This window comes from Rana temporaria, chromosome 1 (genome assembly GCF_905171775.1).
Source record: "Rana temporaria chromosome 1, aRanTem1.1, whole genome shotgun sequence".
In the NCBI taxonomy this organism is placed as follows: Eukaryota; Metazoa; Chordata; class Amphibia; order Anura; family Ranidae; genus Rana; species Rana temporaria.
In genome coordinates this window covers 62845286-62860809 of record NC_053489.1, presented here as the reverse complement: position 1 = coordinate 62860809, position 15524 = coordinate 62845286, and the positions used below count along the sequence as shown (strand labels likewise).

At 44.6% G+C, this 15524-nt stretch overlaps 1 protein-coding gene across 3 annotated transcripts in view; it reads left to right on the top strand.

The window, feature by feature from the left end:
* Positions 1 to 15524, top strand: part of DAB2 (DAB adaptor protein 2) — a 267105-nt gene that overhangs the window by 115820 nt on the left and 135761 nt on the right. For all 3 annotated transcript variants that reach the window (XR_005747128.1, XM_040338682.1, XM_040338692.1), the window contains exons 3-4: positions 2462 to 2601; positions 7143 to 7241. Coding sequence is in view for 2 of the 3 variants with exons in the window: in XM_040338682.1 (XP_040194616.1) it covers positions 2462 to 2601; positions 7143 to 7241 (239 nt within the window). In the remaining variant the exon portion in view is untranslated. The remainder of the gene's footprint in view (positions 1 to 2461; positions 2602 to 7142; positions 7242 to 15524) is intronic.

The window sequence follows — 15524 nt, the reverse complement described above, 5'->3', positions numbered from 1 at the left end:
TTACTGGCAGGATCAACAGGTAACTTTTTTTTTTTTTTGCACTTTTCAAACAGACAAAATGTTTTCAGAAGTATACTTAACAGACCAGATGTTTCTAGTTTTGGATAGTGTGGGAAAGGTTTAAGAACACCTTTTAAGTTCAGCAACACCAACCCCATTTCCACTGTTCCATCTTTTATACGTCATACTGATTCTTGCGCTGCAAATGGGCAAGTCAGTAACAGAAGACATTGGCCCGAATTCAGAAAGGAGATACGACGGTGTATCTCCGGATACTCCGTCGTATCTCTGAGTGTGCAGGGTCCTAACTATGCGACTGATTCATAGAATCAGTTACGCATAGATTTCCCTAAGATCCGACCGGCGTAAGTGTCTCACACCGTCGTATCTTAGGCTGCATATTTACGCTGGCCGCTAGGTTGCGCTTCCGTATATTTACGCGATGAATATGCTAAATAGGTAGATAGGCTGATTCAGAAACGTACGTCCTGCTATATGAGGCGTAGCCAATGTTAAGTATGGACGTCGTTCCCGCGTCGAGTTTTGAAAATTTTGCGTAAGTCGTTCGCGAATAGGGCTGTATGTAAGTTACGTTCACGTCTAAAGCAATGACAACTTGCGGCGTAATTTCGATCATGCGCACTGGGATTTTTTCACGAACGGCGCACGCGCCGTTCGCAAAATACGTCAAATACGTGGGGTCACAGTGAATTTATATAAAACACGCCCACATCATCCCCATTTGAATTAGGCGGGCTTCTGCCGACACGCATACGTTACGCCGCCGTAACTAAGGGCGCAAGTTCTTTCTGCATACGGAACTTTCGCCCTAAGTTACGGCGGCGTACCGTATCTGAGATACGTTACGCCGCGCCGACAGATACTCCAATGTATCTGAATCTGGCCCTGTGTGTGTGTCTGGCAATGCAGGTGTGCATGCTGTGCAGTGCTCAGAAGCATAGCAGAGTGGACCGGTGGCAATGACATGGGGTTGGCTGATATCTGCAGTTTTTCCATCAGCTCTTCGCATTGCCTAACAAAATAACCCTGATCATTTTTTATGCTGTCAGCAATTTTTGCAGTACATCTGTCTTGAGAGAAATAAACTATATTGCCAAAAGTATTGGGACGCCTGCCTTTACACACGGTTTAGGAGTGTGTCTATGGGAATGTTTGATCATTCTTCCAGAAGTGTATTTATGAGGTCAAGTACTGATGTTGGACAAGAAGGCCTGGCTCGCAGTCTCCGCTCTAATTCATCCCAAAAGTGTTCTATCTGGGTTGAAGTTAGGTCTCTGTGCAGACCAGTCAAGTTCCTCCACCCCAAACTTGCTCATCCATGTCCCCACAACCCTTGCCCCCACAACCACTGGGCAAGGGTTGTGGGGATGAGGCCCTTCCATGTTGGACATCCATGGGGACATCCTCTCCATGTTGAGGGCATATGGCCTGGTACGGTTCAGGAGGGGGGGGCGTTCTCTCGTCTCCCCTCTTTTCCTGCGACCTGCCAGGTTGCATGCTCGGATAAGGGCCTGGTATGGATTTTTGGGGGGACCCCACACCATTTTTTTTTTTGATGCAGGGTTCCTCTTAACCACTTAAGGACCCCTTCACGCCAATATACGTTGGCAGAATGGCATGGCTGGGCACAATCACGTACCCGTACGTGATTCCTTAAGCCCAGCCGTGGGGTCGCTAGCGTGCCGCCGGCGGCGCGCTCCTGACCCGGTCCTAAGCTCCGTGACCATGCCCGCGGGAGCCGCGGACCCGATCGCCCCTGGTGTCCCGCGATCGGTCACCGGAGCTGAAGAACGGGGAGAGGTGTGTGTAAACACCTTCCCTGTTCTTCGTTGTGGCAGTGTCATTGATCGCCTGTTCCCTGATATAGGGAAAGACGATCAGTAACGTCACACGTCCAGCCCCGCCCCCTACAGTTAGAAACACATATGAGGTCACACTTAACCCCTACAGCGCCCCCGAGTGGTTAACTCCTAAACTGCAATTGTCATTTTCACAGTAAACAATGCATTTTTATAGCACTTTTTCCTGTGAAAATGACAATGGTCTCAAAAATGTGTCAACATTTTCCGATGTGTCCGCCATAATGTCGCAGTCACGAAAAAAATCGCTGATCGCCGCCATTGGTAGTAAAAAAAAAAATATTGATAAAAATGCAATAAAACTATCCCCTATTTTGTAAAACGCTATACATTTGGCGCAAACCAATCGATAAACGCTTATTGCAATTTTTTTTATCAAAAATAGAAGAATATGTACCGAACTAAACTGTGGGGAAAAAAAGTTTGGCATCACAATTGTATGGTGGCAGCTTTATTCTGTATATTGGTCCTAGCAGAGATTTTTTTTTTTTATTATTATAGTAGTCAGGTTTAAAAGACAGTGCAGCACACTCCTTAGTTAGGACCGGATGTCTTATCTAAACATTTTTGGTTGTTTGCAGTTCCAGAAAAAACAGATGAGTTCCTCTTGGCCAGATTCAAAGGAGATGGAGTACGATATAAAGCCAAATTAATTGGAATCGATGATGTTCCGGAAGCTCGCGGAGATAAAATGAGTCAGGATTCCATGATGAAGCTAAAGGTACGTTTAATATTATTCAGTGTGTGTGCTGAATATTTTGGGGGTCTTATATTGGGGGAGTCTTAAATGTGGCTTTTGGGTCCAAGAAACATTAGCGCATACCGGACATCATTCACTTGTAGAACTGCTAGATTTTCTGGACAAAATTAGGAATACAGTGGAACCTTGGTTTACGAGTAACGCGGTTAAAGAGCATTTTGAAAGACAAGCAACTTTTTTTAAATATTCTAACTTGGTTTGCGAGTGTTGTCTCGCAAAACGAACAGAATTCAAACTAATGGGGTGTGCAGTACCACATTTAGCCTGAGGTACGGGAGCGCCAGAACTGAGTGGAGCCGATTGGAGCCAATTGAAGCCGTTCGGAAATACTCTGTTCTCAGGTGTTTTCAAGCCTACAGAATACGAAAACCGAAAGATCCGACATAAACAAATGCTTTATTTTCGTTTTCGTTGGTCAAATGTGCCTAACCTTAACTCAATTAGTCCAAGATTATTCTACATAGAGAGAAAAGATTCGACATTATAGAGAGAAAAGATTGCTGCAGGAATTGGGTGGGGGAAGTATAATAAAAATAATGATGATGATGAATGTTATTGGCGGATTGTAACCAAAGAGGAGGAGCAGTAAAATAGCTAGAACTAACTTGACAATTCAACATGAACGGCGAAGATTCGACAAAGCATCGAAAAACATACCAACATCGAATCTGTCATTGAAGGCTTATGGTGTCTGTTGATAGTTCTAAGAAGATTCGACGGAGCAGCTAAACTGTACCACGCTGCAATCGTACATTTCCGGTCAAATGCTCGGCCCATAGGCTATAGAAAAATATGAATGTTAGTTGACTAGTAATAATAATTAATACATATAATTATTACTAGTGTCATACAACATTAGAATTCTACTATAGCTGGTAGGTGGAACAGTCGACCGGAAAAGTATGATGGCAGCGTCGTACAGTTTCGCTGCTCCGTCGAATCTTCTTTGGACATTCAACAGACACCATAAGCCTTCAATGACAGATTCAACCTTAATTCGTTCGGATTTTCGGACTGATGCAATTTCCAATGAAAAACAATCTTCGGGAGTAACTAAATAAATTCATTTTTCTAACGAAATTCCAAAACAAAATATTTCAATGTGCACATGCCTACTATTAATGTGCTTTGATACAGCACTTTGGGAACATCCAACTTCTTTGCAATTACCTTTTGAGGCTTTCTCTCCTTATGGAGGGTGTCAATGATGGTTTTCTGCACAACTGTCAGGTCAGCAGTCTTTCCCATGATTAAAGCGGAGTTCCAACCACAATTAGCATTTTTTAAATGTATGTCCTTTCATCCTGCGTTTTTATAATATAAATCTGGTCACTTACTATTTTACAATCCGCCGCCGATCCGCATAGATATTCAAAAAAGATAGTTTATAAAACTATGTCTACACCGTTGTCATTTTGCTTGTGGGCAATGTGAAGCCTACAGGCACTTACTTCCTGGAAGTCTTGGATGGGGAGTGATAATTGGACAGCGCTCTGCATCCTGGGAAATGATGACACACATTTCCCAGGAGCATTAGAGGGAGATGATGTCAGAATCCTAGGTGGATTCAAAGGCAGATTTCGTGGGACCGCATAGCAACAGGCATTTCCAGATGAGTAAAAAAAAAAATTCTTTTTTTTTTCTTTTTTAGTCGTAAGCAAGAGTTTAAAGCAAAATAGTTTTTTTGATGGAACCTCCACTTTAGGATTCCTACTGAACCAGACTGAGAGACCATTTAAAGGCTCAGGAACCCTTTGCAGGTGTTTTGGCTTAATTAGCTGATTAGAGTGGGAGACTTTGAGCCTAGAATATTTCACCTTTTCATAATATTCAAATTTTCTGAGATTGTGGATTTGGGGTTTTCATGAGCTGTAAGCCATAATCATCACAATTATGACAAATCACACCTTGAACTATCTTGCTTTGCATGTAATGAGTCTATCTCATATATTAGTTTCACCTTTGAAGTTGCATTAGTGAAATAAATGAACTTTGGCACAATAGTCAAATTTTTCGAGTATCGCCTGTATAGTTATGTCGTTCATTTCATTTACCAATATTTATTATTGTGGATGTTTATAAGTATATGGGGAATGTACCAGGGGTAGTTGAGTTATAGATTGATTTTGGCTATGACCAATGTTTTGTACACATAATCAAGCTTTTATAGAAAATACTCCTGTAATGGAACACTGTTGCACTCCGCTTCCGTCAGTACACTGCTTCCTCCAGTCTGGACCTTCAGATATCAGATATTGCAGCGCATATATTGTAACTAAGAACCAGGCGAGACTAGCTCAGTTACACAGCTTGAACATGGAATGTTTATTGGAATAAACTAACACAAATATATACACCAGGAGGACACCCCCCCCCCCCCCCCAATCATATTACCCTAGCAATATAAACGGTAACCAAAAACAGAATTAACTTGGCTAATTAATTAACTAGCCATCTAAAGCAGCTGAGGTGACTTCAAGGTTTGACTTTTCAGGTCAGCCTTGCCGTTTTCTAGCTCAGAAGACACAATCCACGTTATCATAAGTACAAACACAGGACACCTTAATAAACGGACAATAGCAAGTAGCAGACTGCCCGGCTCCAGAGGCCAAGGTGACCAGCGCTTTCAATTAACATGTATAGTTCAGAATCAAACAAACCAGGAATAGTCTTTGTATATTTCCTGGGAGATATTGTGGATAAATATTACTGTTCCATTTTAAGTAATCCAAGCCACATTCTTATAGCTGGATTCAGAAAGCCCGCCCTAACTTTGCGGCGGCGTAGTGTATCGTGTTTACACTACGCCGCCGTAAGTTAGCGAGGCAAGTACATGATTCACAAAGTACATGCCTGCTAAGTTACGACGGCGTAGCGTAAATCGGGCGGGCGTAATGGCGCCTCATTCAAACTTAGCTGAGGGGGCGTGTTTTATGGTAATTGGGGGGTGACCTTACGTGATTGACGTATTTTACGAACGGCGCATGCGCCATCTGCCTACATATCCCAGTGTGCATTGTGGCAAAGTACGCCGCACGGTCCTATTGGTTTCGACGTGGATGTAAATGACGTAAATCCCTATTCACGGACGACTTACGCAAACAACGTAAATTTTTCGAATTTCGACGCGGGAACGACGGCCATACTTAACATTAATATTCCAGCTATTTGATGGAATAACTTTAGGCCTGATAATGCGTTACGTAAACGGCGTATCTGTACTGCGTCGGCCGGGCGTACGTTCGTGAATAGGCGTATCTAGCGATTTACAAATTATACGCCGACCGCAATGGAAGCGCCACCTAGCGGTCAGCCTAAAAATTACACTTTAGGATAGGATGGTGTAAGACACTTACGCCGCTCGTATCTGAGCCTAATTTAAGCGTATCTGGTTTCCAGAATATGCTAAAATTAGCGCCGGTGCAAATTCAGACCTAGGCCGGCGTATCTACTGATACGCCGGCCTAAGTCTTTCTGAATCCACCTATTATTGTCCATTATTTTCTTGGTCACCCTGTGCCCCTAATAGACACAGGGTTACTTAGACATGAGAGGTGCATGGGGAGGTGAAGCAAGGGTTTCCCAACCTCTCCAAGGGATTCTGGATTCCAACAGCCCCCCGCCCAAAGTGACTTCCGTCACAACTCCCTAAGTATGCATTAATGAGGTTTCAGCACCACTAAAAATCCCTTTTATCCTTTCTTGTTGCTGTGATTTGACTTCCTGTCAGAGAAAGGTTACATTTGTGCTCTATGGTCCCACTGTATATCCCAACATACTCTCTTGCTTGCTGTTGAGATGAACTAGGGACTATGGAATTTGTAGTGTCTATAGAGCAGTGACTTCAGCTGATGTGCATTGTTCATGAAATAGAATTGAGGGGAAAAGGTGGACTTTATAAGAAGGCAGAAAAACACAGTAAGAAACAATCTTATCAAAAATATATTACACAACCATTAAGTAGTGGATGTGTCTAGAATATTTTTGTCAAAAAAGGACATTGTTTAGTGCCACTTTAACACTTGCAGTGGAAAACTAATCTTGGAGGATTAAAGTGGAAGTAAACTTTAATCTTTTGCTTATACCTATAGAAAAGTCTATAATAAGGCTTACCTATAGGTAGTGTAAATATCTCCTTAATCTGTGCCGTTTCTTCAGAGCCCTGTGCCATGAACGGCAGCTCCCGTGCGCATGCGCGGGAGTGACGTCATTGCGGCTTCTGCCACTCATAGTCCGTGAGCCCAGAAGCAAAAGAGGGGAAAATTAGAGGGCCTGCAGCGCTGACATCTCGGCGCTGGAAGAGCTTCATTTTAAGGTAAGTTTACCATAATGTGCTAGTATGCGATGCATGCTAGCACATTATGACATAAATGTCAAGCGGTTTGCAACTGCTTTAAAGTTTGGGTCTTTGTAGAAGTAATACAGGTGGGAACTTCTTATGTAATAGTCATGTGTGACCGTTTTGGAGTTTCTGATTTCGGTGTATGTTTTTCTTTTGGCAGGGGATGGCGGTGGCAGCTCGTTCTCAGGGACAGCACAAGCAGAGGATCTGGGTGAACATTTCACTTTCTGGCATAAAGATAATTGACGAAAAAACTGGCGTAAGTTTTTCTAAATTCACATAATACATTCTGACAGATTTCAAAACAAACATAACATTGTTTATTTTTTGTCTCTTGAGTAGCTGAAATGCAGAGCGGTGTCCGCGTGTTTGATGCGGGTTAACTGTGCTTTCCCATTGACTGTTATGTCCCGCGGTTTTGGAGTGCTTTCTGAAACCCTGTCAGGTTTTTATCATGGTGGGCTAAAGAACAGTCCAGGATTAAATCTCTTTTCAGAGTTGTTGACAGGCAATAAGTCACCCCCTCACTGCCTGATTTAACCCTATAATTGTCACACTAGCGTACTGAAATTGCATGCATTGTGCCTGATTGCAGTGCGTGTTCTAGCGCAGCCCCAAGAGCTGCATTAGTTGTGTTTGGAGGCGCCACCGCCAGCCAAAAGCAACATGCTGTTTACATTTTGCTGTGGAGTGGCTGTATGCAAGGGTTCAGGTGGGTGGTTGGGGCTGGTAAAACCACATCTCAACTGCCAGCTTCACATGTGAACAAGACTTTACTGTGGTGGTGCTGGATGGATTTTCTATAGGTTTTTATCGCTGTCTGTGTCCACACTAGGGATACTCACCCTCTCTCCTTGTCCGAGTAGCCAGGGCTGGCCTATCTATCAGGGGCACACAAGCGCCTTCCCCCTTCCATGCATCTGGCCCCTATGCAGGATGCTAGATGCATGAATTTTAATGGGTGGGTTGTTTTTTTGAAGCACGTAATTTGAGCCAGTGGCTCTAATAGGCTTCAAAAAAGGGTGGGCTCAGGGCGCAGAGCACTACGAACTGAGCCCACCCAGTTGTGTGACAATAGAGAATAAACATTCGCTATTTTCACGCGGATTCTCCTCCCGGGCACTTAGGCAGCAGGTGTGAGACCTGTTTCCAGATTGGCTGAAAGGAGAAGTGTTCCGATTGGCAGCCGAGGAGGAGGGAGGAGATGGAAGCCGTTGTGATGCCCGCGGAGGAGAGCAGGGGAAGGGGAAGCCCCCATGATGCCCGCCGCCTGTTGACCGGGTGAATCGCTGCCTTCCATAGATGGGGTAAGTGCTCTGGACCCGACCAATCGGGGGGGTGGTGTGGGTTACATGACTGACTGGGGAGGGTGGCTGTGGGTGCACTGTTTGCCACCGTCCCGTCCCCCCAAATTTTTTTTACCACCAGCCGCCCCTGTTAGTAACTATTTTCACTGGGACCAAAAATGGCAAACTGTTCCTGTTATAGACACTTTCAAGTCCTGAGCTACTAGCCAGGCCTCAAGGCGTACTCGCCACCAGTTGCCCCGCCCAACCCCTACCATGTCCCACCCCGAATCCTGCCCCTAGACACACCCTCATAAATCTCATGAAATGACACTTAAATGTTTTATGCAGAATTAAGTTATAAAAATAAATATTAACAACTTTATCTGTGCCCAAAAATGCAGTCTACCAATGCAGCATATGTCCCCAGTGCAGAAAAATGTCCCCAGTGCAGAAAAATGTACCCATTTTGCAGCCAGAGTTCTCCCACAATTGCAGCCAAAGTTCCCCCACAATTGCAGCCAGAGTTCCCCCACAATTGCAGCCAGATTTCCCCCACAATTGCAGCCAGAGTTCCCCCACATTGCAGCCAGAAGTTCCCCCACATTGCAGCCAGAAGTTCTCCCACAATTGCAGCCAGAGCCCCCCCCCACAATTGCAGCCAGAGTCCCCCCACAATTGCAGCCAGAGTCCCCCCACAATTGCAGCCAGGAGTTCCCCCACATTGCAGCCAGGAGTTCCCCCACATTGCAGCCAGGAGTCCCCCCTACATTGCAGCCAGAGTTCCCCCTACATTGCAGCCAGAGTTCCCCCTACATTGCAGCCAGAGTTCCCCCTACATTGCAGCCAGAGTTCCCCCTACATTGCAGCCAGAGTTCCCCCACAATTGCAGCCAGAGTTCCCCCACAATTGCAGCCAGAGTCCCCCCACAATTGCAGCCAGGAGTCCCCCTACATTGCAACCAGAGTTCCCCCACATTACAGCCAGAGTTCCACCACATTGCAGCCTACCTGTGCTGGGTAGGAGAGGAGCCGGAGCCGCCGCCGCGTTGTTCAAACCACGGGAAACATTACAGCTTTCAATTCAATAGTGTTAGAAATCACTCTAGTAATGCCAACAGTGGAGAAAAAACTACATAGTTGCGCTAAATAAATAAGAAAAAAGATGGCAGGCAATACTCATGAATAGTGTTAACGCCAAAATATATCCATATAAGTGAAACAAAGGTGAAGAGTGCTTTACCAAAAGGTGAATGAATGATAAAAATGTTATAATATTAAACAATAATAATATGTGAATAAAGAGCTGAAAAGACCATTAAATAGCATCAGCAAATATATATAATATATAATCAAGTGGTGTTCACAATCCAGAAAATTACAAATAAAAATAAAAATAAATATAAAAATTCTGGCATACAACATCCAACCAGGACAAAGTAACCATGAAAACAATGTCCCAAATATTGAATAAATGATGTGACTGCAAAGTCCAAGTGAACACACAAAACTGTAGATGCAGGGAAGAATGTCCAATATCCACACAAACATGGGTAGATGGAGGAGATAGATGCCAACAGACCTAGCCGATTGCCCTAATTTGATAGGCATGCAGGTAAGTGTCAGACAGAGTGTGTCCTGGTGCCATTCATCCATGCACCCAGCGACTCAAGCCGAATAAAGAAATTCCCCATTAATGGTCTATGGGTGAACGAGACCCAACTCTCCAGCATCTTCCAAAAGCTGAAATTTCCCTTTCAGATGGACTGGCTGTGTAGTGACTTTAAGTCTATGCTACTAATAGAAGGATTGCTCCTTTTTTTCATAGTTACGTGGAAGAACTAAATGAAGTGAGAAAACACATGAAGACAAATATTCGAACGCCTGTGCTAACTCCAGCCTTAGTCATCTGGAACATAACATTCCTGTAAATGCAGTTTTGTCCCGTCACTGGACACTTTAGCTGTTAAAAGTTTACGAATGTTTATGATCCACAGCTGTTTAAATATTGCATCCAGCCATGGTGTGACTCCGGGGTTGGCTTTCAACAGACGTTTGAGATTTAACACACAAAGGCAGTAATGTGCCCACACCGTCTTCAGGGGACACAAAAATAACACTGAGTTCCAATTAACAGGGCTGTGTCCTATTTGTAAGAACCTTTTAAAGTGAGTTTTCAGAAAAGGAATTTTAATTTTGGAAGAAACTGCCGTCATTTCCCATTTAATGCATGGAAGATCACAGACCGTCAGTGAAGTTTTATGTTTTGGTGTTGGATTACGTTGCGTTAATCTACAATAGTTGTGAAGTTCATGGTATATGTGTTTCTGAAGTGTCTTTTTAGGGAAGGAGTCTAAAAACCTTCCAGTCCAACATTGTTTTTTTTTATATTTGTGAGACAAATTTTTTACATTTTTTTTAATAAAAGAATTAATAAAATTTAAATGAATGAACACAATTCAAGAAATAACTTAAAGGGGTTGTAAAGGTTCATTTTTTTTTTCACCTTAATGACGGCCCAGCCCCCCGGTTTTACTTACCCAAACCCTGAAACTCTGTGAGCTTGTTCCCGCGACGGTTTCCCCCAGCCTGAGTCGGCTCGTCATTGGATATTGATAGCAGCGCAGCCATTGGCTCGGGGTGCCGAGTGCAGGGCCGAGTGATACAGGGAGCGACTATAGCCACCGGCTGTATCACGGGAGCATGCCCGCAAGAGCTTTCCACCATGCGAGCTTGCTCCCATGAAGGTGGCAAGTTCTTGCAGGGGGGAGCCGAGACAACCCCTGAGGGACCCCAGAAGACCAGGTTCGGGGCCACTCTGTGCAAAGCGAGCTGCACAGTGGAGGTAAGTATAACATGTTTGTTATTTTAAAAAAAAAATCACTTTAGTGATCCTTTAAAGTCGAAATCTGCTCTAAACCTATCTAAGCCTAAACCTACTCCCACTACCATTCTAAGTCCTATTCTAACTATCTTGTAAAGGAAAGATGTCTATACTTACCTAATCTAGGGGCGCTCTGGTCCAGTCACGTGATCTCCCCAGTGGCAGGCTTCAGGGAAGAGGTGAGAGCAGTGACAACGGCTTCAGAGCCTGGGCAGTGACATCACCCACAGACTTACTATGGAGCATCCGTTGGCCACTGTCTCCCCTCTACACTGAAGCCAAAACTGGGAGACGATCACATGACCGGACTGGAATGCCCTGAGATTGGGTAAGTATAGACATTCTCTTCTTTACAGGGTAGTTAGTAAAGGGCTTAGGCCTCGTACACACGACCGAGGAACTCGGCGGGCAAAACACATCGTTTTCCTCGTCGAGTTCTTGTTAGGCTTGTCGAGGAACTCGACGAGCCAATTTCCTCCATTCCCGTCAAGGAAAAAGAGAACATGCTCTCTTTTTGGCTCGACGAGTTCCTCGACAGTTTCCTCGATGAAAAATGAACACACGACCGGTTTCCTCGGCAAAAAATCTCTCCCACCAAGTTTCTTGATGGATTCTGCCGAGGAAAACGGTTGTGTGTACGAGGCCTTAGAATGGGGGTGGGAATAGATTTAAGCTTAGATAAGTTTACATCAGACTTTCACTTTAATATCAGAAGCCTCTCATCACAACAGAAGTCCCCCCTTGAAATTTGAAACCTCCCCATTACATCAGAAGTCCCCGCACATCAGAGCCTCCCCTTCACACCAGAGTCCCCCTTTCACATCAGAAGCCTCGCCATCATGAGAGCGCACCTTACATATCAGGTTCACTTTCAAAGTTTCTCCATACATCAAGATCCCTATCAGATTCCCCCAGCACAACAGGGTCCCGATAAGAGTCCCCCCCTTACATTCGGGTCCCCATCAGAACAAGAGACCAACTGATCTGACACTAGCTGTGATAGGTCAGTGATCCTAGCTGCAAGCCAGAGAAAATTTCATAGCAGGCCAGATGTGGCCCATGAGCTGTAATTTGGGGACCCCTGTTTTAGGGAAAACCTGAATTTCTTGAATCCAGTTGGATGAATTTGCAATGGTGAAAGATTAGTACCTTATCATTTTGCTGTTGGTGGCTCTGTTATGGAGATTTCCCTATGACTTCTTGTCCCAGTGACATGTGAGGGAAAAGTTTTCTAACAGCAACACAGAAAGTTGGTTTGTGCTGGCGATTAGATGATTAGGTTGAGCAACATAGAACTGTGAAGATTTGGTGATATTTGGGGACATTTAGCTTTGATAAAGTAAGTATAGGTTTTAAGGGGTTAGGCTGCATTCACACCTCGGCGTATATACGCCTAAAGCGCGACGCTCGTGCCACTGGAGGGGCGAATTTTCATTGAAGTCTATGAGATGGTTCACATCTCATGCCGAACGCTGAAACGCCGTACGCCTGCCGCCTGAAAACAAGTCCCGGACCCTTTTTTTCAGGCGGCATTGGCGTTCGGGCATAGACATCAATGGAAATTATTTGTAAAAAAAAAAGTAAACAAATTGCGGCAAAATACGCGGCGTTACAATGTGAATGCAGCCTTAAGGTTAGGGGTTGGGTTAAGTTTTAGGAGTAGGATTAAATTAACCAGTTGCAGACAATGGGTGCACCTCACAAAGCCTTAAAATGTAATCAAAGTACACAGGGAGTTTTTAGTATGCCCTGTCCTTTTTCCAACTCCTGAACTTATTCTTTCTGGAGAAGAGACGATTGAGAGGGGATATGATTTGAATTTACAATTACCATACTGGTGACTACACAATAGGGATAAAACTTTTTTTGCGGAAGGGAGTTCAATACGAAACGTGGCCACTCTTTAAAATTAGAAGAACATATTAACACTTTTTGTTAATATGTTCCTTTTAATCCGTTTAAAACAGTTAACAAAAACAAATAAAAAATGTACTTCCCTGGATTAGCTTGTTGCTAGGCAGAATTTCTAATCTGCCTTCTTCCTGGACCTCGGTCCTTCTCCTCTGCTCACTTCTGTGCCCAAAAACCGGAAATTACGCAATCACGGATGTTTTCCCGTGCCATGTTCAAAAACGACACAAAGCCCTTACTTACAAGCAGCACAAGAGAGAAAGAGAGAGCGCGAACAGCTGTGTTATTTACATTGTCATGACAATGGGGCAGGACGTTCCTCCGCCACCGCCTGTTATGACACCGGCACTAACAACCGCCGCTACAAGCGGCGCTCTAATGCGCACGTGCGAGATTGAGAGGTTACCCAGCATGCACCTCTGCCCACACCTAGGATGGCAATGGCCACATCTTTCAATGCTGCAAACGAGGCAAGTTTTTTATTTCTTTAGCGATTGATTGGGGATGTTTTATTATTATTAATGTGATCTTTAACATAATACTATTTAAATGGGCAAAACAAAAAATCATGACCGGAACCCCCGCTTTAAAGTCTTTTTTATTTTTTGTTTAAAAATAACAAATATGTTATACTTACCTGCTCTGGGCAGTGGTTTTGCATAGAGCAGTCCAGATCCTCCTCTTCTCGGGTCCCCCGCCAGATCTCCTGCCCCCCCCCCCTTTTGCCAATGTCCTCACAGCAAGCAGCTTGCTATGGGGGCACCTGGGCCAAACTGCTGCTCTGTGTGTCCATTCAGACATGGAGCCATGGCTCGGCCCCGCTGCCATAGAATAGGGTGACCAGACATCCCCAGTTTCAGGGGACAGTCCCTGATTGAGGACACTGTCCCCGAACCAAGTCTGTCCCTGGTTTTGTCCCCAGATTGGATTTAATAGGGGGCAGGGGCAATTTCAAAGACAATCCGTGCAGAATTAATATAAAAAAAATTGAATTACACACCCCCCGCTCCGCATACTAGCATAGGGGGGTTGTATTTTTCCCATTATCTGTGCCCCTTTCTGATGATCATGTGCTGGTCGGAGCGGAGGGAATATTTCTTCAGTTTTGGGCGCATAACCATTCAGCTTCGCTTGCATGTTCTTCTGCCTTGGCTCAAATCCTAGCCAGCCACCTGCTTATCTCCTTGCCTTCCCTGGCGGAGTGATCTTCCTCCACTCCCCATTCAGTAGTAGCCGGGGCCCGAAGAGTAAGACTTGAGAGGCTGTGAGGCGGGCGGCGACGGGCAGAGAGTCGCTGATTGTTGCCATTACTAGTAAAGAGAAAATATGTCCCCGGATTTAATTTTAAAAATCTGGTCACCTTACCATGGAATGCATTAAGATAAAAAAAAAAACTCTGCCCGTCACCCACATTGGTACCTTCATTTGAGGTTTGAGAGATTGGGAAACCAGCAGGGTACTGACTCTTGGTGAGCAGCTGACAGTCCCCCAGTATAGCATTACACACTACAAATCAGTTTAAACATGCTTCAGTTGTGCATCTGGCTGCCAAACCTGTACACCTTCTAATTATCAGCTGCTTCTATGGAACCAGATTTTGAGCAATTAAATCCTCACTTTTTTATCCTGCGATTCTGTCATTGGAAAATAAAAATTCTTATAAAACATCTCTTCAAAAGAAAACTCTTTGTATATCTTCCCAGAGAACTTCACTCTTTTAAAAGACTCCCTGCAGAATCTTCAGCATCCAATACTTCTGAGTGTGTCTGATGCTGGATGCCAGTGTCCCCCACTGTGTGACGTGGTTCCTCCTGCCAGGCTCTATCCCACTTTATTGCTTGCGTTGTGTCATTATGGAATGTAAACGAGCTGTAAACAAATTGCAAATGTGCCACAAATACTCCTATGGCGTATATAGTGCATTTAAGTTACACCGCCACAAAATTTCTCCCTAAGTGCCCGATCCACAAAGCACTTACCTTGAAATTTGCGGCGGTGTAACTTAAATGTGTCCGGCGCAAGGCGTGCCGAATCTAATGGGGCGAGTCCCATTTAAATTAGGCGCGCTCCCGCGCCGGACGTACTGCGCATGCTCCGTCGGGTAACTTACGCTCCGACGTCATTTGCTTAGACGTTAACGTAAATGGCGTCCAGCGCCATTCACGAACGTCTTACGCAAACGACGTAGAATTTAAATTTTGACGCGGGAACGACGGCCATACTTAACATGGCTTAAGAGAACTAGGGCTCAGCCCTAGTTTTACGCGGCGTAACTCAACGTAAACGACGTAGATTTAGAGCGACGGGCCCGTCGGAACGTTCGTGGATCGCCGTAAGTGTTCATTTGCATATTCTAGGCCGGCCGCAATGGCCTCGCCACCTAGCGGCCGGCCTAGAATTGCATCCTTAAGTACCGACAGTGTAATTCAATTACACATGTCGGATCTTCTGCCTAACTATGG